Genomic DNA, 26136 nt, shown 5'->3' with positions numbered 1-26136 from the left:
TTTGTGCCGAAGTGCAAATCCTTATTTGAGGTTAATATATAATATAATATAAATATAAAAATTTAAACTGTAACTCTGACAGAGTGTTCTAGATGGCATATAATAAATAAATGCCGATTCAAAATAAGACAATGTCAATGATGGATTTGGAGATCAGCCTGGTTGGCTGGTCAACTAGTTGTACAAGATTGCATTCTTCCATTACTTGATTGTGCTGGCATTTGGTGAGAGAAAGTTTGTATTTAGATCTCCAATGAGAATGTAGTCGTTCTCATGGACTCCCGACAATTCAAGGAGTTGAGTTAGTTCCTCGTAATAAGAAACCGTGGCTGATGGGGGCTTGTACGGCGTAGTGACAGTGAGAGTGCTACCACTCTTGGTTCTGAGGTTCACTGAGATATATTCAATATTGATATCATTATAGTTATTTACTTTAAAAGAAATGGAATCTGAAATATAAATTACAAGTCCACCACCGTTACAATTTCTACGTTGCGATAGGCTATGTGAAAACTTTTCCCAATATCCTTACTCAATCCCAACACGGAGGGGGGTGGGGGGTGTGGCAGGGCTGAGGTTGAGAATTCCCTCCGAATCACCACCTCTTCTACTGAAAACCATCATCCACACACATACAAATTAATCCTAATTGGTTGGTCTATCAAAGGCTTCCAAATTCGAACCCCTCTATAAAAACTAATTTACGGGCCTGGAGTAGCCTACCGTATGGTGTATCATGGGCAACGAGTTTCAATTTATCATGTGATACCTGAAAAGAAAGGCTCCACTTTTTCATAACTTGTTATTTCATTTTTGAACATAATATTCATTCCTAGTATTTTGAGACCAAAACTATCACATTGTTACCAGCTATACAGTAGGTTAAATGTCAAAATAAGGTGTTTTTTAACATTTTGTGTATTTCTGTTGTATTAGAGCAAATATAAATATATATATTTTTTTTTTTTATTTATTTCCTTTATTGCATCAAGTAAGCAGTGATGAAGTTGACATAAATATAATAGTAAATATGTAAACACATAGTATAACACAGTCCAAACAAGTAATACTAAATATAACATAGTCCACAAATCAGTCTTTCAATGGCCATCATAGTACATCCAGTAACACAAACCAATAGAGGTTCACAATTTGCTTATCATAACTCAGCTACTGATCATTCACCAATCATTGAAAACTCCGTGGAAAGTAATGAAGTTTTTTGTGCGTTGTGTCCGGACTTTGGGGAGGGTGGACGATCTAACGCGTCGGAGCTGATGGTTGTGTGTGGGAGGTTTAGGTAAGAGAGAGTGTAATATATGATCTTCTTTTTTCATTTTATCAAAGAATTTTCTTGACAACTTCTCGCGGCGTTCAGATAGAGTGATGATGTTAAGGTATCTGCGGGTATCAGCATACGAGGTACCATCGGGGCATATTATGTTACACGCTCTTCTTTGGACATGTTCGATTTGGTCAGATTGTACTTTGGATAAACTCGGGGACCAAACAGCACAGGCATATTCGAGAACTGGTCGTATCACTGCTTGATAGTATCGGAGCAGTTCCAGTCTATCTAGGCCAGACATCTTGAGTTGCTTAAGAAAAAACAACCTTGGTACAACGCGCTTAGTTAAACAGTCAACATGCGTCTGCCACGACAATTTACGGTCAAGATTGACACCTAGTAACTTTGCATGCTCAACACACTTGACTTCAGATCCATTCACAGTGATTGGGTCAAACTCAGTTGGTGTTCTCTTACATGTAATGCGCAGTTCAACCGATTTTTTCTCATTCAGTTTCATACCATTTTCTTCGCACCATTTAAATATACTGTTCATACTATCTTGAATTTTGCACTCGGAGTTCTTATTATATCTTTGGTAAAAGGTGGTATCGTCCATATATTTCATAAGCGGCAGATCGACCTGGAGGTCATCAATGAAGGCAACAAACAGGATTGGACCAAGCCATGATCCTTGTGGGATTCCTCCGTTTGGTTTTAGCCACGGTGAGAAGACCTTCTTCAATTTCACTCTGTGTTTTCTATCTGCAAGAAAAGCTTGAATCCATGCTACAAGAACTTCGTCGATACCTATGTTCTTTAACTTTCTAATTAAAATGTGGTGGTCAATCATATCATACGCTTTGCTAAAATCCAATAGGAGAGCACGTACTTCCTCGCCATCATCAGTGGCTTGGTACCAGTGATGCAATGATGAGATGAGGGCGTCAGTTGTTGAGATCCCCTTTGAGCTACCAAATTGGTTGTTTGATAGTTTGTCTTTCAGCTGGTCCCAAACAAGACTACCAATTAAGCTCTCTACAATTTTTGCAGCTACAGATATTAACGAAATGGGTCGGAGATCGGTTTGGACACAGCGAGGGGGGTTTATTTTCGGTATTGGCACAATATTAGCCGTTTTCCAGTCATCCGGGATATACGACTCTCTTAGACTTGTAGTCCAGTCAATCTATGACAAAAAAAGGGCGTAACCCAAAACAAATTGCAATAGTTTCCAAACCTTTTTTATTTGATTCTATAAGCATCTGGGAAGATCATTTCCAAAATCTACCAAAATCGGTTCAGTGGAACATAATTTTTAAGGGGTTTTAAGGTCATAGGGGTTAAATTACACATTTTTCTATTTTGAAAACTACTAGGGGTAGCATGTTAATTTTGGTTTCAAACTATTCAGAAGACCCATATTTATATGTACTCTAATGAAACCTTTTTACCAAAAATTACAGGAAAGCATGTTTTTGACCTTTGACCTATTTTATTGTATATTTTCATATATTCGTATCTTAGTAACCAGTGGGCGTAGATGAGCGTTATTTGCGTCAAACTACTCATAAGGTCAATGTTTATATTAGTTCTAATGGAAAAGATTCGTGTAAAATGACCGGAAGTCATTATTTTGACCTTTGACACATATTCATTATTTTAGATTTCTCAGTAAATACATTTTTTATATCTCAGTAACCACTAAGCACAACTTCGTCAATTTTGTGTCAAAAGATTCAGAAGACTCTTATTTATATTCACTATAGGCCTAATGAAAAAGTTTTTTTAAAAATGGATAGAAACTATGTTTTTGACCTTTGACCTATTATACCAGTATATTTGTTTATATTTACTCTAATGAAAACAAATGCAAATGTACAATATAACCAAAAATCATTATTTTGACCGTTAACATTTTCTAGTCGTGTCATGAATAAATCTCGGGTCTCGAGTATAACATTTTAAATTTGACCAAATAATAAGTGCGGCGATCTGACAGACGTTGGGCTGGAATATCAACTGATCTTGCCATAGAACAGTGTTTTATGCGTAGCATAAAAACAAGAGGAGGTCTAACAAGAGGGCGAGGATTAACAGAAATTCAACGACTTACTGTATCTGGGTCCTTTCAACTCCAGTCTGCGCCAAGATCAATCATTCAATGCAAGAGTTCACTAACGTTTTGTACACTACCAGTGAACAACATAAAGAAACAACATATGCCAGAAAGATGAAGGACCTCAGTGATGTACAAGACATATCAAGGTATCTGACACAGCGAAATCCATTCAATACAGACAGTACAAAATCACTGACAAACATTGCAACTGGAGTGACGGCACATATCAATGTAGACTGTGATAATGCCAAGCATGTAGGTCAACAAATTGTGCAATCAATGACAAACCAAAAGGTCGCCGACTACACATTTCGGAAAAAGAGCCAATCCATTACAATGAACTCTAAAAGCGCATTGAAGATAAAAGATGATGTGGTCAATGTAGATCCTTTACTTCTATTTCAACGACTTGTAACTGCCGGCACAAGATGCGATAATGTATCAGATATATTTAGATTGTTTGAATCACCAGATATGATGAGGTCTGCAAATAAAGCTAGTTTAGCTGATAGTTTGTGGTCAACAGCAATCGAGGTTGCTCCAGAACCTCCTGATCAAATTCAGTACGTCTTAGATGGAGGAGCACTACTTCATAAAATTCCATGGACAAGAGGGGCTTCAGGGGTGACATTATGAGAGTATACACTAAATATGTTTCTCACAAATATGGAAAACCCATTGTTTTTGATGGGTACGATAACTCACTAAGTACAAAAGACTGTACACATACAAGGAGAAGTGGTGGTGGTGGTGTAGCTGTACACTTTGACCAATCTATGACCTTACAAACCAAAAAAAGAAGAATTTCTGTCAAACGTTCAAAACAAACAAAGATTCATTAAGATTTTGGGAAATAGTCTTGAAAAAGAAGGTTGTACTGTTCACCACGCAGAAGCTGACGCTGACTATCTTGTGTCGAAGATGGCTCTGTCCTGTGCAGAACAAATAGGCACGGTTGTCATCGCAGATGATACAGATATCCTGGTCCTCCTTATCCACCATGGTGGTCACACCAAACATAATGTATGGTTCAAGCCAAACCAAAGGAAAGAAACTAAAAAGGTGCAACGATGTTGGAACATTGCGGCAACAAGACTTGACCTTGGCAGCGATGTTTGTAAATATATCCTATTTTGTCACGCGTTCCTTGGATGTGACACGACATCGCGATTTTTTGGTATTGGGAAAATCAAAGCAGTAACTAAAGTAAGAAGTGACTGTTTCTTTTCTGAACAAGCCAAAGTGTTTATGACTTGTAAGGCAAACAGACAGGAGGTAATTGCAGCGGGTAATAACGCCATTTTGTCTTTGTATGGTAGCAGCGATAATGAAAACCTAGATGAATTGAGGTTTCGTAAATTTCATGAAAAGACTACATGCAGCTACTAAAGCAGTTCATCCACGTTCTTTACCCCCAACGGCATCAGCGGCAAAAAATCATAGTCTAAGGGTGTACCAACAAGTTCAAGTTTGGCTTGGAAATGAAGAAAATGTACCTCCAGATAAATATGGATGGAAGATCAGCCAAGGCAAGATGATACCATATTTGACGGACAACCCCCCCAGCACCACAATTGCTCCTACAAATCATAAGATGCAAATGCAAAACAGAGCTCCATGGCATGTAGTGAGTGTCGAGGTGTATGCGCAAACATTTCACTAGATGATAATGAATATACCGATTCTGAAGATTCAACAATGGGTTTGTAAAATCAGACGATTGGTAAATATTCTCAACCAGGCCTATTTGAATATTTTTCTGTTTTGTGTGTTTTTAGAGTAAATATAAACAGAATAATGAATAGTTAAATGTTATCTTGGGTGCTGATCTATGAAGAAATATAACACCAATATATTGCCCCAATTACTAAACGTTTTCTGGATAGATATCAAAGGTCAAAATAATTACTTTCGCATTGACTATATACACAGACATTTTTTATTAGAGTGGATATCCTTCTGAGTTGTTTGACACAAAAAATGCTCATCTAAACCCATAGTTCACAAAGATACAAATATATAAATATAATAGATGAAAGCTTCCGGTCATTTTCTGTAAAAATAGTTTCATTAGAGTAAATAAATATGGTTCTTCTGAATTGTTTAACACAAAAGTTACGCTTATTGGTCACTGAGATACAAAAAATAAATTTAGTGAGATATGAAATAAAGAATATATGTTAACGGTCAAAACGATGACTTTTTCATTAGAGTGAATATAAACATATAGACCTTTTGAATATTTTGACACAAAAAATGCTCATCTACGCCCATTGGTTACAAAGATATGAATATGCCAATATAATAGGTCAAAGGTCAAAAGAGTAGTTTCCGGTCATTTTTTGTAAAAAGTTTTATTAGAGTGAATATAAATAAGGGTCTTCTGAATTGATTAACACAAAAATTAAGAAGTTACGACTATTGGTCACCGAGATACAAACAATTTAATTAGTGAAATAATATAAAATAATGAATATATGTCAAAGGTCAAAATGATGTTGTCTGGTCATAATACACAAAACGTTTTCATTAGAGTGAATATAAACATAGACCTTCTGGGTATTTTGACACCAAAAACGCTTGTTTACGCCCAGTGGTTACCGAGATATGAATATGCCAAAATAATAGGTCAAAGGTCAAAAACATGGATTCCGGTCATTTTTGATAAAAAAACTTTCATTGGAGTGAATATAAATATGGGTCTTCTGAATTGTTTGACACCAAAATTACCAAGTTCGGCCAAGCGGTTACTGAGATATACAAATATATAATTTGACCCTCATGACCTCTTGACCCCTTAAAAAAGTATGTTCCACTGAACCGATTTTGGTAGATTTTGGAAATGTTTCTTCCAGGAACATATAGAATCAAATAAAAAAGGTTCGGAAACTATTGCAATTTGTTTTGGGTCTATCGGTAGATTGACTGGACTATTGAGTTGGCAATAGCGCAAAGGGGACCGGCGAGACTGTGTGCTCCATCTCGAAGAATCCATGTTGGAATATTGTCGGGGGCCTATTGCCTTGTTAACTTGAACTGATCTCAGCTTACATTCCATTGCCTCGACAGGGATATACAGATGGTCAGGTACAACTCCTGCTGGATGTGGATGTGGAATGGATTCAAAAGCCGACGTTATGGACTGGAGAAACACGTTGATCCCTTCAGCCAATTTGGTCATATTGCCATCGAATAGTTCATTTGCTAGACCCGAAAGGTTGTCTCCGGTCGACTCAAGTCCGAGTATTTTGCGAGTAATTTGAGAATAAAATTATAACTTTCTGACTAGTGGTTGCTTAGATATTGATATGGCTATTTCTTGACCAATGGTCAAAAATAAAGTTTCACGGTCACTCATTAAAGTGAATAGAAATATGCATCTTCTGAGTATTTTGACACCAACTACAACCATATCCGCCCAACAATTTCTGAGATATGAAAAGTGTGCTCCACACCAAAAATATTTGTGCCGTATATATGTCAAAGGTCAAAATTAGGAGTTTATTGACAGTTTCATGATTTTTATTACATTAGAACAAATATAAACATATACAGTACTTTGTGAGTAATTGGAGACCACAATTATCACTTTCTGACCAGTGGTTGATGAGATATTCATATGGCCAATTTCTTGACCAGTGGTCAGAAAAGGGGTTTCTGTTCACTTTTGGCAAAAGTTTCCCATTAGAGTGAATAGCAATATGGGTCTTCTGAGTAGTTTGGCACAAAAACTATTCCAATATACCAAAGTTACCAAATTTAATATGCACAGTCCTAACTTTGACCATATTGACCTTTTGGCCCCTGTACTGACCAAGCATCCCAATTTTTTTTCGGCCAACAGCAAAAAATTGATTTGTATTGATATAAGGAAGCAAAAAAACATTGTTAACATAGTTTGCAGGTGAACCCTTTCTGGCTCCCCAACTATTCTTTTTGAGTCTAAATAAATGTATTTTCTTTCTGTAAAAAATGTTTTACAAACTAGCCTCACAAAGCGCGATTATTGTTCGTCAAATAATAGAGTTGGAATATTTTTGTTCTATGAATGAAAGGGTGTGTCAAGGTTTACGTAATGACCTAGCCATATGACCTTTTGTTAGCGATCGCTGGAGCACGCTATACCGCGAGTTCCAACTTTTCGCAGGAAGTAGCTGCTAAACAGTTACGTAAATCGACCTCTCGCAGAATATTAACACACAATTTTTTCCCGAATATTTTTGCGTGCAAGGGTAGATCATTTCTGGATGGTACTGTATTGTTCCCCTGAAAAATTGACTGCCATCTAATGTGTTTTTGGTTGAATTTATTTTGTCATTTTATAAGTGAAAACGTTTTTGTTTAGTGAAAGTGCTGGTATATAACTAGGTTAAATGGTTATTTAATTTAATTAACAAAATGGCCTATTCAAAATCTGCGGACATTCTTTTTGTATTCGTTGAAGGTAGAGAATATTTCATGGGTTTAAAAGATTGACTGCTCTATTTAATGAGGCTAAAATAGCAGTAAATCTTTCATCTCATGAAATATTCTCACCATCCAACTCATAATATTCATTATTTGTATACACATATACCACATGTATATTTGTCTTTAAGGGATATGGAAAAGAAGAAAGGTTATCTTATTTCAGCTTTATGTACTAAAGGTTGTGCCATAGCTGATATGGAATTAAACGATCAAAAAATGTCTGATGGGGTGACCTCTTCTACTAAAAACAGTGAGAAACTAAAGGCTGTTGATGAGATTTTCAATGATGTTCAGAAATGGGCAGATACTGAAGAGAAAAAGGTTAGGTTTTTTTTAATACAAAAATTACCTTTTTTACATTACTTTATATCTATAGTATCAGTGGCGGATCTAGGGGGTGAATAGGGTGGCTAGCCACCCCCCTTAATTCTCAAAAAAAAAAAAGATGCAACCTACCCGCGATTGACCGTCGCTAGACATGGATTAATCTATTAATTAAGAAGAGTAGGCCTAGCTAGGCCCTACTAAAGCTAGGGTTAGCATTAATAGTTGTGTAAATAGGCCTAGGTCTACACAGTGAAAGAGCTAAGAGTTTAAGAGTTTAAAAAGAAAATCTTCGGAAAATACCCACAACTGAGTTATTTTCAAAACACATGCGCGCACTCCTAAAACTACCGTCGTCACTAGTATAGCTCGCGCCTCGTGTGAATGCTGACGTCATCACTCTCCAAAAATACACCATTTTCCATTGCAGTTAATTTCCGCCGCCCTGGTCCGTGTGTGCAAGCGTTAGCATGGTATATTTACACCCTTGAGTGGAGTGTAATATCGGGAACTTTTTTCTCGCGTATGAAGGTTTTTTGTATAATGTTATGGTATGCAGTATAAACGATAAAAATAAACGAGAAACATGGTGTTCATTTATAATTTTAAATAAACATGAAATGTCTTGTATGTACACGGGACGGCCGAAAAAAGTATGTGGCGTATTTGGCGTTTTTTTAATTGTGTTATAGACACGGCGATTACTGCAATCATTGTATACCAAATTACATTGAGTTATTCACCCGGCTGTAGGGTATATATCTCTGAGGTTAACAGACCACCAAAACACGGTACACAACACATGCACTATCGAGGCATTTTCGGAGTACCGCATTACCAAATGTTCATTTTGTTTGAAGGTTTTTCGATCAAAGTTTATTATTAGTTCGTCGAAAAAGATCCGTACAGTATTTGGGAAGGATTTATTTAAATTTACATTATGTAATATTTGTTATTAAGTGTGATGGAAACAGTTTCTCTAGCCTATTAAACAGTGTGTAAGCATCTATTTTTTCAAAAATTTTCGGAGCCTCGGGAGCGGGTCTTTTTTGCGTGTGCGTACATAGAAGGTGTAAAAAATACATTTTTTTTTGTACAAATTGCATTTTACTCATCTTCCTTAGTACATTCACCAAATTTGAGTCCATTTCGACTTAAAATAGTGCTATACGAGCACTCTAAAAATGACAAAATGCGCACATTAATTGTACAAAAGTGCTAAAAATGGTAAAAAATAAGGCCTTTTTAAAATGAATATAACTCTTCAGAATGGAAGGTGACCCCCAATTTTTTTAACTTATTATGGAAGCCAATGAGTGGTAGATATAAATGTATATACACATTAGACGTACAAAATGGTATGACGTCATCATTTGGTCACATGAATTTTTAAAATAGGGTTTTTTCCCCTTTTGTCATAGACCACCATATTCCACAGAGCGCAACTCGCTTATCTGTGATTGATTTTCTTTAAATTTTTAATATATTCTACCTCAACCAATTATGTTACTTATGAGTTTCCAATATTTTTATTTGGATGATGTTATCACGTCTTAAAATTTAAATAACGGTGGTTACGTAATTTTACCTACAAGGTATATTTGAATACCTTACAGCTCTTCTGAATTAAAGTTGACCTTGATGTTTATAACTTATTATGAGAGCTGGTGAAATGTAGATATGAATTATTATAAAAATTAAGCCTATCGGATGTTGTGACGTTATCATATGGCCAGTTGAAGTTAAAAAGTAGTTTTTTCATCTCTTTCGTCAAAGTTATACAATTTTTAAAGAGCGCGCACCGCCCTTCTACGTGCCAAATTTTCTTCCAATTGTTATATTTTATTGCTCAATTCATTATCTTTCGATATTGTTATCCACAAGTTTATTTTGATAATGTCATCAGTGCCGAAAAATTAGAACATGATACGTGTCCGTAATTTCACCAATGCTACACTGTATATAGATATACAGTATATACTGTACATAATGTATATGGCATATAATAGGCACAGCACTATAGTATAAGCGTATAATAGGATGGCATACATCAACATTTTCTGATTGTATGTTAACATACGTGCATGTTTAAAAAATATTAATGTCAATAAAATTATAAAATGATCACCTATAATTCGTCAAAGTGACGAATTAAATTCTAGTTTTGTGTCTTAGTACTGTGTGATTATGCTTAATTGTACTACAAACTAGTGAATAGGAAAAAGTTAAGTTGTTTAAAACGTATCTGAAAAATGCATTGCAAAAATAATGATATGGTATCTACGATGGTGTACATCCAACTTTTAAAAGGCTAGATACTATGTAAAATGTGTGTTTTATCAATATTATTTTAAGGCAAATGAAAACAAAAACATTTATTATGTACTACAGTAGAATTCCTCATAAATTATACACTTAGATAGGGGTTCCCGTTTACACGGGAAGTACTGGTATGGTGTACCCTAATTAGAGGTGTCAGATGAAAGGGATTCTGCTGTAATTTTTTTTCTTTTCAATTTTAATTTGTTCTATCTTTTTTGTCGTATTTATATGGTGTTGGTTTTTTTTGTAATATCACAAACTTGTGTAAAAACAATCAATATTGATTGAACAAGTTGTACTGCATCAGTCTCGTGAATAAATAAAGTTTATATATATATATACACATCCGGTTAGCGAACCCAGCTTTTAATCATGCGTGTGACATTAATCATCAGTTAATACAGTATTAAATTTTCTCTTCTAAATAAACTAAATTCCGACATCATAGCAACAATATGAGATGACAAAATAATTAATTAATCTTTAAATAGTGCCATCAACAACATAATTAATTATTCCTTGGTTTTGCTAATTTTTCCTCCTCTCTCGGGTGGTGGCCTGCCCTCTACCAACTAGTATAGAAGCATCGGGTCTTCCATGTGACAACGGAAGAATAATAATCAGGCAGGGTATGTGATGGTGACATTTTAGGAGGTTATTATTATTCAGGCTTTGTCCAGAAGCATTTCTACAGAATGAATGCATCACACCCCAACCCCCCCCCCCCCCCTCCCCCGCCTTATTTACTATAAAAAAAATCAATATGTCCCGCTTTTGAATGTCTGCATTATAGATGCCAATATTTTTAGGTTTTTTCATAGCGTTTCATTTACTATTATAGCACCCTCTATAGTTTAATAAAGCCTCCCGATTTTTCATTTGGGAGGAGGTTTGGATGGTCTGCAGGGGTGAAAACATAACCTCCTAGGTGGAGGTAACAGACAAACACAAGGACGAAAACATAACTAGGTGGCGGTAATGACAATAAAAAGTTGATATGGATTATTGTGATTTCTAACATTTTCAGTCCTAACTTTTGAGTTTGACAATTAATTTTAAACACAGAAGTTAACTGTTAACTATATTCTGCCATAGACATAATTCAATGTTTACAGAAGATAAGAACAGGTACCTTAGTGTATTTTTACTCTTTAAAATTTACCTTCCAAGCAGTTAGGTGTGTCAGATGTTTATGCTGCTTTTTATGAATATCATTAGCATAAGTTTTATACAATCTATTTATATAGTATTTCTTCTGTAATTAATTTATTTGTAGGTTATAGGCTTCACACTTAAGCATGCAATAGTACATAATTATTATGGAAGACAGCTTAAGCTACTTGCTAAATCCCATGATGAAAGCAGAGGCACCAAAGATCAAGATAAGAGGTTTATAGAGGTCAGTCAAATCATTACAAATATCAGCTTCACTTATTCCAATAAATGTAATTTTTCAATTCAAGAGATGGTTTTGTGTGTGTATTAATGGAATTTCCAACCATAAACCATACATAATATAGAAACAATAATGATTAACATCAGAGAATAGATTCATCAGGTTTGTTTGAAATCCAGAGAAATAATATCAATTTGTCAAAACCAAATTGTGTACTCACGATTAATATTTCGTCTCAACACTTCGGAAGACTCACCATATTTTTTTTATTCCTGTTTTTGTGATCACCTATTTCTCTTAAATGGCACATGCTCTCTTCTCGTAACATTGGTAGTGCATAGACTTTTTAGTCGACATCACATTTCATGCCATTTTGTGAAAACATATGATTATTTATAACTACTTAATCAATTGACATTTTTCAGTGAAACTTGAATTCCTTTCACAGATTTTAGAAAGTCATCTTTGTCCAACTATTCCTATGCAGAGTATGGAGTCAATCCTTTGTTATAAAGAATGTATACCGTTCACAAGGCTTTAACTATTATTTTTTTTCTGTTGTCTTTTTAAAGCACAGTTCAATTTTGTTGGATACAAATCACGCGATTAAAAAATGTGACCGGATCAACAATGTAACTGTGGTCGGCTCGAAATACAGTATCTGAAAACTAGTGTAAATGGTAGTCCATGTATTTTTCGTAAAACAGGTAGCACAAATGCCTCATGTCTTGAAGAGGCTCCTGCTATGTTTTGTTTTTATATATTTAGGCAAATTGCCAAAGATAACCATAAGCAAATTCATTCACTATCCTTCTTAAAAGTGGCAATCCTGTTCACAAGACAAACATACACAAGATACACAAGTTGCTCTACATAAAAAAAGTCTTATTACAAATCTTTGGGAGTGGAGTTGTTACTGCCTTCTACGGCTCTTATCATATCAAATAAATGCCTGTGGAAATAAGACTAAAGTGTATTTTCTATTGATTGTTGCCAGCAGGTCTTTATTTATTATAGTTCAAGAATTATTATTAGCCTGCCCTCCTAGTCTAGATGATAATAAATTCTAGTTATTTGCATTCGGAAAAAGTGAGTGTTTTTGCTTTCTTACTAGGCCTTAGCTAGAGGCTTGCCTTACCTATGCTCTAGCAGGTAGTAACAAAGTGCGAGGCAGGGAAGGCAAGCGAGGCAAGTCATAAATTTATGCGAGGCATTGTTCTACAAGCATAAAAAAATGCGAGGAATCATTTTATCATTTCCCAAAATTGCGAGACAGGAAATCACCAAAATTGAAGTAGCCTGTGCCCGCTAGTTCCCTTTTGCACCTGCCAACTTTATCCTGAATTACCACACCTTAGAATTAGTAGGCCAACTTTAATAAAGAAAAATCACATAAAAGTAACAATAAATCCGTTAAATTGGTGATTTTACAGACGTTTTTCTTGCGAATTTAGCTCACTTAATGATCAATATTTAGGTTTCTATGGAATGCCAAAAGAGCTAAAAACTCTGTGGAATCCATATATTTAGCGCATTATTTGGTGAAAATCATGTACAATTTCAATAGATTTTGTCACTGTCAGTAAGGAAAAATGTTACGGTTTCGTTAACCTTTTAAAGAATAACATAGAACAATTCATCATAATATCCTTAGTAGGATGTCCTAGGTCTAGGCTAAGTAGTGATGTTGATTTAGGATCGATTATTATTCTTAGAAAACAGAACAGTATCAGCAGTAACATATTACAGCATTTTTATTGACAAATTAACAAATATATTGAAATTAAACGTGTTTTTCAACAATAAATGCATGATCGAGAAATTGACGCATTCCACTGTTTTTGGGCTTCTATTATCGTTGCTCTGTGCGAGAAACAAGCCTGTAAAATCAATAATTTAAGGATTTATTTTTTACTTTTATTCTTTCATTAAAGTACTCATGAGGCATACTTCTAAGGTGTGGTATTCACACGATAAAGTTTAGTTATCAGATTTGGAGTCAAAATACAAGCGAAGGAAACTAGCGCCAGGTTTATTAGTACGTACACGGACAACAATAAATAAAAATCGTTCGTAATATACCTAGCCTTCTAAAAGAGGAATAGTGTATCATTATTAAAATTACACCAATTATTATTATATCAAAATTGATCAAATTATTTTCTACATTGACCTCTAGGTTAGGGCTAAGCATATTAGCTAAAATTTAATTTTAGGCCTAGTATTACGATTGTCGGACGTAAGTCTTTTTCACATGCGCTCCAGAATTCTCTCACAATTTTTTTTCGTTGCGGCATGTTATTTGATCGGCATATCAGTTACCTTTTATTCACTGCCAGTTATTGAACTTGTCCTGGCCATCGCTGTTCACTTTATTTGCGCGAGAGTACACATGTTGATTTCCTAGAGAAAAAAAAGGGAAAAAAAAGATCCCAACAATAACAAGGGCTTATCCGGATAAGTGCGGATAACCAATAAAACTAAAAGCAAGGATGTAATGATTATTTTATTATTGTAGAATACAAAATTGATGATATGAAATTGAAGTTGCTTATACTTACGCCCGTATTCTTAAACCGGACTTTAGTCGTAGTTCGAGCTAAAACTAAAAAAATGACGTCATTTTAATTCATAAACCGAACTTCAACTAAATCGCCGACTAATTCAGGCCAACCTCGACTAAATCGAGACGGATTTTGATCGATTTTTTTAGTCCTGGAGGGGGCAGGCTAAATTGTCGACTAAATGGTTTTTAAACGATGTTTATGAAAAACGTAACAGTCATTGAGTTGTTATATTGGCCAGATATTGAAGAATGAAATATCTATTTTTATATTAGCTTAATTAAATATACATTGGTATATGTTATAATAATGAAAATCATCTTTATTTACAACTGTATACAAATTACATTATTTTCTTCGGGCAAGTCCGACTTGAACTGCGTCACGCCATAGCGACAATGGCAGATGCGGAAATTCACCACGCGATGGAATGTTTAGGGGGCCTAGCGCTTTCTTGTCACGCTATGAAGTGCGTGGTTCGTCGCGATCATACTTTGTTGGGAGCCTAGAAAATATAAAAGTTACCGTACCGCCATGGTTCCTAAATATATTTTGAAGATTTTGTTTGTTGTTAATCAAAAGTACTTCACTGTTAAATTAATACTGATCTTTTTCTAATAATTAACGATTAAAATTATTTTTCATGTATAGTCCTGATGCGTAAAAAGTGTTGTAAGAAAATGGAAAGTGATATCAATGCGCAAAATTTCGTCTGCTCCTCAAATACTCTCTTGTCATTGGCCAATGTATAGCCTTTGTTACCCAGACGTGTGCAACTCGACTAAAAGCTCGACTTCATTAAGTCGAACTGCAAACTTCGACTACTTCGTTTTTTAATCGAATTTGAAGTAATAGCTCGAACTACGACTTTTTCAAGTCGAACTTCGAACTACGACTAAAGTCCGGTTTAAGAATACGGGCATTAATCTCTCTGAGACAAAATATGTTCGATTCTGGATGAAATTTAATTGTATCAGATTACAATATGTGGATATCAGTTCAATTTGCCCAATTGCTGTTTTTTGTTTATACAAATATGTACAGTATGTTCTTGACAATCTATAATCAAAATTATGATGTATTATTATTATCAGTAGATTGAGTTTAAAGTTTGTATTTAATATAAATCATTTAATTAAACAAGCGGCTGTTGTGGAAAAAAACATTAAGATTTGTTGTATTGTTGTCACCGTAATAGAGAATGATGATTTAAGCACCTGTGCGAATCTTACAATAAGTTTCTGAATATTGATGTTTTCTTTGACTGTTTAAATATTTTAAAGTCTAAAATTATGAACACCTTATTTTGTCATACAGTATTTATATATTATATTGTTTTTATTATCACCTTTTTAGTGGAAGTTGTTTATCTCTCTCTATTGGTTGATTTGATTTTTCAGAGAATGATTACTGTGGTGTACAAAAATGGCTTTTGTCATCTATATATAAATTTACGTAAGGGCAAAATTCGGTAAATCGCGCCTTACTTTTATAATTTTTACTCGATGGTATATAAAGTTGGTTCGTACTTTCGGTACTGATTTTAACCGCCTGATGTAACCCTGTTTACTAATTAAATTGAGTTAGATAATTAGTTATTGACGATTAAAACGAATTTAGGTTCAACGATTTGCCCCAAATAGGGGTATTTTCCGATCGTGGTATACACTGTCTAATGGATGTCAATCTTGAAAAATACCCGCCACAAAAATTCGAGGAGGCTTCGCATTTTACTATCTCCTCCTACGATAATTGTTTTTAATAGCTGAAAACCGGTTGAACAGCTCGAGTTGATGATGATTTTGAAGACAGGCCGATTTTCTTTAAAAAATACTATTTTGATAGATTTAATATACGTTTATACAAATGTATTGATTTGCGATGAATGGAACATTCCAATCTCTGTGTCGTTCCACAAGTCTCTATTCCCTCAGGCGTCGTAAAGGAAAGTACTGTATACTCATAACAGAAATTCGATCCATTTTTTTTTCAATCTGTGCTGCAGAGGTTGGATATAATTTTTTTTAAACGGATAATGAGCTGGTGCTAGCGTTTTCAGTCGCCGTATATTATGTACAAATCTTTATTATTGCAGTTAAACCACCCATATCATCACCCTTCCCTCACTGGCATGAGTAGCGTTGTAAAGCCATAGTAGAGCCTGATAGGCCTACGGTGCATCATATGCCCTAAACGCAAAACAACTTTGGTGGGTAGGGTAGGAACCAACTTAAGTATGAATTGGCTCTAAGAAACAATTGAAAACCATTACCAATACTAATTAAGTTGAGTTAGATAATTTAATATTTATTGACGATTAAATCGAATTTATGATTTTCCCCCGAATAGAGGTGGTTTTCACAAATTGTTTTACATTATATAAACATACACGTCGTAGTTATGTATCGTTACATGTACTGCTATTTCAATCTACTAGGACGGTGATACTGATAGTTTCAACAAAGTATTACATCGCAATGTTTTACTGTGTTTAGTGGTATATTATTTGTAAAACATGAAAACAATTAATATTTTGTTACTAAATGGATAAAGAATATATTTAAAAATTGTTCCTCTTTGCACCCATCCTCTTCCCCATCCCTCAACCCTAATGTTACATACAAAACACAAATTAAGTTTGTTTAAATTTGACTTAAACAATTGGTCTCATTTTGTGACAAGTTTCTCTTTCGGAAGTAATTCCCATGGTGCTAATTTTAGTTGAGTACATAAATCAGTGTCTATTTATTCGTTTCTGTAAACGACATGTATTATTGCACGTACATTTGAAATCGTCAGTTTTTTAACGCTGAAATTATTATGTATTCGAGAACCATCTGTGGGCACGACCTAGATGGTACGCGAGCGAAGCGAGCGTACCATCTAGTAATATTAAGTGATTTTGATAAAACAATAATAAATGTTACATATTAATAGCATCCTTTGCTTCAGCAATGAGAAAAATAGCATTAGCAGTGCTAATTTCAGCAATAGTATTTCTAAATAAGCAATAGCAGATCTACTGAAATAGCAAACTTAGCAATAGCGAAGCAAAGGTATAGCTTTAACAGCAACAAAAAGTAGCATTGACAGTGCGAATAAAGTGCTGAATAGCTGATTTAAAGCTTAAGCAAAACATAAGCTAAAACATAAAGGTTATATAAATATAATAAGTAATTTTATGCTTAAAAAAAAAGAAATTAACTACAAATATTGATGCTATATTTTCCTTTTGCATGCTTTTTTGTGCTTATACAAACACTGCCCAGTTGAGCACTATCACAGCTCAGGTACAGGCATGAATTTTAAATATAATATTTGGTTAATTGTACATAAATCAGATATGTGCAAAAAAACATGAATTTCCCTTAAAAATGGTAAAATACAGAATTTGAAAAAATTCTGCTATAAAAACCAGATAGACTTCTTTTCAGTAGTTTAACCTAATGTAATAACATGTCTGGTAACCTCCAGGCAAGTGAAAAAACGGTGGATAATTTTTGCTATAGCACGAAAATAAAAATATGAAGTTGAATAAAAACACCAGAAACGTAAAATTCTAGTTATATTTTTTTCATTTCTTTATTCGAATTCATAAAATAACACAACATAAAAAAAATACAAAGAATGAATTCAGGGTAACACAAAAAAGTAACCAAAGGTCAAACTTATTTCCATTGTGGCCCTTAAGGATAAAAACACCATAAGAATAAACATTTACAATAAACAATAACACATGTAGTAACAATATAAATATAAATTATAATCTTTCAAGCATAACCTCTTTGAGATGTTTCCTGATATTTCTTTTGAATTGATTGATGGTTTCTGAACACTGTATCAATTTTGGCAGGTGATTCCATGACGTTATTGCCTTGTTAACAAAGGTTGTTTGGGAGTGGTTACCTATATGGTCTATAAATTGATTGAGTTGCAAATCTAGTATTGTACTGGTGAATTACATTTGCTCTACTAATACCATCATTCATAAACGTAGGGCTTAATTCATTAATAATACGATACATGTGACAAAGTTTTATCTGTTTAACTCTTAAGTCTACTGGGAGCCAATTCAGTTTGTTTAATTCATTAGCCCCAATGTGATCCCTTGGTTCAAGACCAAGAATACATCTGACCGTCTTATTTTGTGCAGTTTGCAATTTAACTTTTAATGTTTTTTTTAATCCAGAGTACCACACGCTACAAGCATAATCATAAAGGCATAACACCAAACTATTTGCTAGTAACTTAAGATCTCTGAAAGTTAAGTACTTTCTATTTCTATATAAAAATTTTACCCTTGAGTTTACTTTCTTTATAACTGATTTACCTATATAATCTCCAGTTAGATTGTTATCGAGTTCAAGTCCTAGATAACTTACTGTAGGTTTGTTTGTGATTATATAATCATTGCATGTAACTTTCAATTCTTGTTGATTTCTGAGTTTACGTTTAGATCCAAATAGAATTGAATACGTTTTGCCTAGATGCAATGACAATCTATTATCTAATAACCAAGAATTAATAGATTTTAATTCTTTTGACAATACATTTTTTATATTGGCGACACTTTTATCAGATACAACTATAGCAGAATCATCGGCATAAAGGAGCAGTTTACTACTCAATGCAGATTCCATATCATTCACATACATTAAGAACAACAGTGGGCCCAATATTGACCCCTGAGGGACCCCACATGTTATTTTTTTCCAAGTTGAAAGAGTACCACAATTATCAACTACCTGCCATCTATCTGTTAAATATGATTTAAACCAAACTATTACTGTTTGGGACAATCCTAATGCTCTCATTTTGCCTAGTAAAATCTGATGGTCTACAGTATCGAAAGCCTTTTGTAGGTCTAAGACTATCATACCTGTTAAATTACCTTTATCCCAATTCTTTTTAATATGGTCAGTTAGGTGAATTAAACAAAGATCTGTCAAAAAATTTGCTCGGAACCCACATTGGAAATCATAGATTTAGAATTAAGGTATTCCATCAATTGGTCATGTACTAGTCTTTCAACAACTTTAGAAAAAGCCGAGAGTATAGACACCGGACGATAGTTACCTACCACCGTTTTACTACCCTTTTTGTGAATTGGGATGACTCTCGCTAATTTCCATTCGTTGGGTACAATACCGGATGTGAAGGACAACTTAATAATATGATTTCGATCTCTATCAGAGATCCTTCTCAACTGACTGCGGAGTGTTAATGCAGCTTGGTCATTCTTGACGTCATCTGTTGATGACGTCGTACGCCTCCGGTTGTAGGTTGGAGGTTGTGCGGGGCTCGGCCAGGTGATGTGTCTATCAAATCATTGTACAAATGCGAGAGTTCGTGGGCTCCAGCCTACAACCGGAGGCGTACGACGTCATCAACAGATGACGTCAAGAATGACCAAGCTGCATTAACACTCCGCAGTCAAGAAGAGAAGGATCTCTGATAGAGATCGAAACCTTCGAGTAAGTACTCCGCTAACTTGTGCTTTTACAAAAACGAAATTTGTCATCTATACAAAATCGAAGCTAAATGAAATTCTTTCAAGATTTAATAATATGAGTTAATGGTTTTGCTATTGCAGAAGCCCCATCTTTGAAGAATTTGGCTGGTAGAGTATCTATTCCGGTAGCTTTACTCGTCGATAATTGTGTCAAAGCTTTAAGAACATTATCTTCAGATAATTCTATGAAAGAAAAATCATTAGGAAAGACACCTTTGCTACTGTAAAAGACATTGACATGTTCCAAGTTATAAGTATTACTAGGAGGGTCAAGTTTGTTTACTAGCTCTCCAGCAACGTTGGTGAAGTACGAATTAAACTCTTCAGCAACTTCTTTCTTATCATGAACATATTCATTGTTGATCTCAAGACTAACCTGTTTCTTGTCATTATTATTTGATTTAGAGGTTCCAAGACCTTTAAGAACTTTCCATAATTGTTTTGGTTTGTATTTATTTTCTTGAAGTTGTTCAGAATAAAAATTTACTTTAGCTTTTTTAATTTTATAATTTACACTATTTCGGAGTTTTCTAAAACCTTTGAGATGCATCACATCCTTTGTACTACGATATCTAATTAACATTTTGTCTCTTTGCTTAATAAGATCTCTTAATTCGGAGTCAAACCATGGTTGATCTTTTACTTTAACCCTAACTTTTTTTTTAGGAGCAATTGAATCAATTATACGCAGAAACTTATCTTTAAATGTATCCCATGAAGATTGAACACAAGTTAAACTAATACAATCTGACCAGTCAATACTATTAAGCATATGAGTCAGTGAATCAGAACTGTAATTTTTCATTGATCTAACATCAATTGTTCTGTGTATGCCAGAAATGATATTAGTCCGTTTTCGTGATCACTTAGGAATTACTCCACTGGCCTTAATTTTTAAAGGATCACTGGCAAAGATCAAATCTATTGCTGAGCTATTGTTATCACTGATCCTAGTTGGTTCAGTGATAAGTTGTTCAAGACCGAAAATATTACAGAAGTTAGTCACTGACTCATAGTTGTTACGATTACAATTTAAAACATTTACATTAAAGTCTCCAAGAATAATAATTTCTTGAGCAATGAAGTTTCCAACAGTCATAAGCAGGTTTTCTAAACAGTTAAAAAATGTACCTTGTTTTGGTGGGCGATAGCAAACACCGGTTAAAATTGGCTTCGACTTTGGCAAAATTATATCAATCCATTTGCATTCGATATCCTCTCTGTCCAAATCATTTCTGACTGAGTATGAAATAGTATTGCGTATATATAAACACACTCCACCCCCTTTTCCATTTCTGTCTTTCCTTTCTATTGAGAAATTTTCAATTTTTATTTCAGCATCATTTATTGAATCATCGAGCCACGACTCACTTATTGCAATGACTGATGCGTTCGTATTTTTTGCAATATCTCGAATTTGATCGATTTTGTTACGTAAACTTCTAACGTTAAGGTGAATAAATATCAAACCCTTACCACAAACAAGTTTACATTCCAACTCGTTGAGCAGCCTATCCTCGTTTTCCAAATTGGCATTTAACAACTCCGTGTACGAAACATCAGATATATTAATAGTATCATCTTCAAATAATGAATCACTGAAGATAGGTACCATACATGAGTAGCAATGCCAGTCCGAATCCGATTTGGCAAGGCGATTGTATTCTTTAATAGAGATATTCGCACATTTAATGTGGTACCATGAGTCACATCCATCGCAGCAGATACCTCGTTGATTTGATTTCACAGATCCTGAACACAGCCCACATGGATCACAAGTTGTGGGTCCAGGGTTAGACGATATATCTCCACTTAAAACAAGAATCATAAACGCAAAATGTCTCAATAAAACTCCAAGTCGTATTGCCCGTGTTTTAGTTTTTCCTCCGTGACCGTGTCTGCGTGGATATACCTTTTCAAAGTATGACGTAGAACATAATTTAAGTGCTGTGATTCCATGTTGGCTAGTGAAGAATTCCTTAAACGGACTGCTTGTACGCAAAACATTGGAATTTCTCTGGACATCCCTGGCATTCCATTTTGTTATCACCGCCAGCAGGATCACTAATAGAGTAGGCAAACCGGTATGTCGAAACGTAGCCATGATAAATCAACAATCTAATCCAAGTCAAAATCCACCTAGAAGAAACTTACCGGCTATGAAATGAGTCAATACGGTACCGTAAACAGATCATACAAAAAAAACACGATACAAATACAGTTAAAATCCGTACACAATTTCAGATTAAAAATGCATGTAAAATTTCAGCTTGAAGAAGCATATAAAAATATCATCAATATACAGACAGCTATACAAACAACATGCTATAAAATATTTTAGTTGCTTTAAAAAATGCGAGGTTGAAAGACACTTGAACTAGGCCCAAGGAGTGCCTTTGTGCCTATCTGTGTCGGCCGGACTCGTTACCTATGTTAAGCCATCTGATAACATTTTTTACCACACAGTTTATTTTTCATAGTATTTTAAAAATGAGTCTCTATTTACAACATTTATGTACAAAAGAATAGAGATTTTACTGTGTAATTTGAACTATCCCCCCCCCCCCCCCACTGATAAGAACACTTTGATACATGGAACAGAGTTATATCACAACATTTTTTACGAACTTCTGAATTGTCCATTCCCATGAATTGCGGCAGTCAAAATGATTTCCCATATCTCAGGAGGTAAGATTGATTCATACCCTGTCACAACTGAGTCTTGTCTAATTTTTCTATTCCAGCCTCCTCGCTGTCATCTCTCTCGTTTATATTATCTCCACTAACGTCTTTATCCATTCTACTGGCGTCATAACGTTCACTATCTGCCCAATTATTTCGTAAACTCTCATCCTTACTTTCTACAGACTCGCACTCTTCATTTTCGCTTCCACTCTCTCCATTATCGTCCATAAAATGTACGTTACACTAACTTCTTTATCCGACCTACCCTTGTTTTACACAGGTCACTATCTCTCCCACTTAGTAATCCCTCATCCATATTATTTACAATGCAATCCAAATTCTGTCCATTTTCGTCAACACTATTTTCCACAGAAGTTTGATGCCAGTTTTCTCGCTCCTGGAAAGGTGTATAGTTTCGAAATGACTCTAAGACACACCGGTAACTTTCATCATAAGGTATCAAACTCAGATAATGTTCACCTTGGCCTTCTGCCATGTGACCAAGAAACAACGCAAGTAATGATTCATCGTAGCTCCCAGAAAGGGAAATTAGACGTGTTGCTGTTGCACCTTGAAGAGTTGAGCTGTTCTCTGGAGAGTAACATGACAGCTGAATGTTCTGGACAACGAAATCATTTGTGTATAAACTTCAACAGATCCAACGAATGGTTCTATTGGTGAGCCATCATCTAAGTAAGGGTTAAGTTCTATATCTGATACCAACTCGGCACGCAAGCCCTCAGAACTCCTGTGAATTCTAAATGTTTCAAGTTGGTCGACTAAGGCATGTTTTTAATGCAAAGTGCAGTAAATGTTGTCTTCACTTATACCGGAACAGGATTTGGCCAACTGAAATCTGATCTTCCGGGCTCCAGCACTCTTCATCCGTCGGAAACATTTGGAAACACATCGGTCAACATCTTGCTGTCGAACATGAGCCTATTGTTATCAATGGTAAAAACGGGTTGGATCTGAAAATAAGAAAACCATCAGTTGTTTTAATATAAGCGGGGGTATATTGACTATCTTTGTTAATACGAAGATTACGGGTCAGACCCATGTGCAGACTGTAGTTTTGGGTTTAGGTTCTACCTAGCTTAGTTGGGTCAAATGCCATGAAATAAACACATTAAAAAGGAAAATTAATTATTTTGTGATGTTTTTTCTTCTACTGAACGTTCTTGAACTGACTTTACTCTCCACGGAGTCGCTTAAAATAGTTCTGGTGAGCAACGTCTGAAACGGTGAACGGCCTCGTCCTTCAGTCCCAACAATGATCAACAACATTATGCAAATAGGCCTACACAAGTGCATCATCCTATTGGTGGTCGACATTTACAATGTTTATCCCGGATCTCTTTGGGACAAAAGAATCTATCCCAAGCTTCTGGTTCTATAACCGGTACCTCTGTTACTTTTCTCCACGCCGAATGAATCTGAATCTCAGGGTAGTTTAATGTAGTTAGGTCTATAATAATTGCACTGTTATAAAATTCACCTTTAAACCAACTTGACCAATATAGGCTAGAGTTCAAATAACTTTACCCTAAAAAATATTTATTGTAGAATATTATTTTTTTTTTTTTTTGTATTTTGTATTAATATTTGTCCTCAGTGAGGAAATTCGGATTAGGCCCTCCACGGACCCACGGCAGCCAGCAGTGCAGCGCCTACCAGATTAGGCAATGAGAGAAAGCATCTTGCCTAAGGATGCAATTAGTATGGTACAGATAACCTCGAACCCATGCCTATCACATGCTAGTCCGATATTACCATTACACCATCACTCTCCAGTATATACAGCACCCGCCACGATTTCTAGACGGTCTCCCATCCAGAACGCAACCGGGCCCAACGTTGCTTAACTTCGGTGATCTGACGAGAACCGGTGTTTCAACGCAGTATGGCCGAAGCAATTAATTCCCTAAAGAACAAAGTGTATTTAACCCCCTACCTTTTTCATCATAAAATCAATGACAGTTTCGAGCAGAAATCAACCAGCCATCTAAGATATGCTTTTAATTAACCTTAAGAAGTAGAACTACCACCCGGATAACTACCACCCGGACAATTACCCTCCTAGGACAACTACCCCCTAGGACAACTAGCCCCAAGGACAACTACCCACTAGGGAAACTACTTCCTACGACAACTACCCCATAGTTCAACTACTACCCCTAAGGAGAACTACAGCTTAGGACAATTATCCCTTGGACGATTGGTAATCATTAACAAGCTGATCTTTTGGTGCCAATTGTAAATCAAATTGTGTGTGAGGAGGGGACTAGATGAGCGATGTACCACACTATGCATTTTACTGTATTTGACATGGAATTATTAACATATTCTTCCAGCCTTATAATTTATATCGACGTAAATAACATTTGTAGTCTATTTTGTAATAAATAGCGATATTTCTTTAAAAAAAAAATGTATGACACAACATGATTTCTTATAGTGGTAGTTGTCCTAGGGGGTATTTGTCCGGGTGGTAGTTGTCTTAAGGGGGTAGTTGTCGTAAGGGGGTAGTTGTCCTAGAGGGTAGTTGTCCTAGAGGGTAGTTGTCCTAGGGGTAATTTCCCCGGCGGTGGTTGTCTTAAGGGAGTAGTTGTCCTAGAGGGTAGTTGTCCGGGTGGTAGTTGTCCGGGTGGTAGTTGTCCGGGTGGTAGTTGTCTGGGTGGTAGTTGTCTGGGTGGTAGTTGTCTTAAGGGGGTAATAATAATAATAATAAATAACATTTATAAAGCGCAAGAGACAAAGGTTTCAAAGCGCTGTGTTTTCCAAGATCAGTGCAAGTAGTAGCGTGCGATTATGCTTCTCTGAAGAGATGAGTTTTGAGTTTAGTTTTAAATGTGATAACAGATTTTGATGAGCGTATTTCGAGTGGTAGAGTGTTCCAGAGTTTTGGGGCTGCGACAGCGAAAGCACGATCACCGTAAAACCGAGTTCTGGAACGGGGTCCAGGTTTTAGAAGAAGTCTGCTGGAGTAGTAGTTGTCCTAGAGGGTAGTTGTCAAAGGGGTAATTGCCCGGGTGGTAGTTGTACGGGTGGTAATTGTCCAGGGGTTAGTTGTCCGGATACGAAGAAGTAGGCCTACCTGTTGGAACAATGGATTTTTAGTTAAGCTCACAAAGAGGTCGGTCACTTATGAGAGGTGTGGTCGTTAAGAGTGGTAGTCGCTTACGAGAGGTGGTCGATTATGAAAAGCTGTCCCTTAAGAGAGGAGGTGATCACTTCCAAGAGAAAGAATAAGAAAGTTGGTTGCTTATGAGAGGTGGAAAGACTGATCGATGCATTTGCACATGATTTTTGTAAAAATATATAACATTTTCTACATTAGCTGGCAATAGTAAACTAAAAAAGCTGGGAGGCAATTTTCCTAATACTACATAAGCTGTTGACCGTTTCTACATTAGCTGGAGGTTTTACTACATTAGCGGTGGATTGTTCTAC

At 35.4% G+C, this 26136-nt stretch overlaps 1 protein-coding gene across 2 annotated transcripts in view; it reads left to right on the top strand.

Annotated features, from left to right (window-relative positions):
* The window catches only part of LOC140048671 (tripeptidyl-peptidase 2-like), a 163408-nt gene that overhangs the window by 125415 nt on the left and 11857 nt on the right, over positions 1-26136 (top strand). For both annotated transcript variants that reach the window (XM_072093441.1, XM_072093440.1), the window contains 2 exons: positions 8009-8201; positions 11803-11925. In XM_072093441.1, the coding sequence (XP_071949542.1) occupies positions 8009-8201; positions 11803-11925 (316 nt within the window). The remainder of the gene's footprint in view (positions 1-8008; positions 8202-11802; positions 11926-26136) is intronic.

The sequence above is a fragment of the Antedon mediterranea genome, chromosome 5, assembly GCF_964355755.1.
Source record: "Antedon mediterranea chromosome 5, ecAntMedi1.1, whole genome shotgun sequence".
In the NCBI taxonomy this organism is placed as follows: domain Eukaryota; kingdom Metazoa; phylum Echinodermata; class Crinoidea; order Comatulida; family Antedonidae; genus Antedon; species Antedon mediterranea.
Note: the sequence above shows the minus strand (reverse complement) of the source record. Positions and strands in the feature narration are given on the sequence as shown.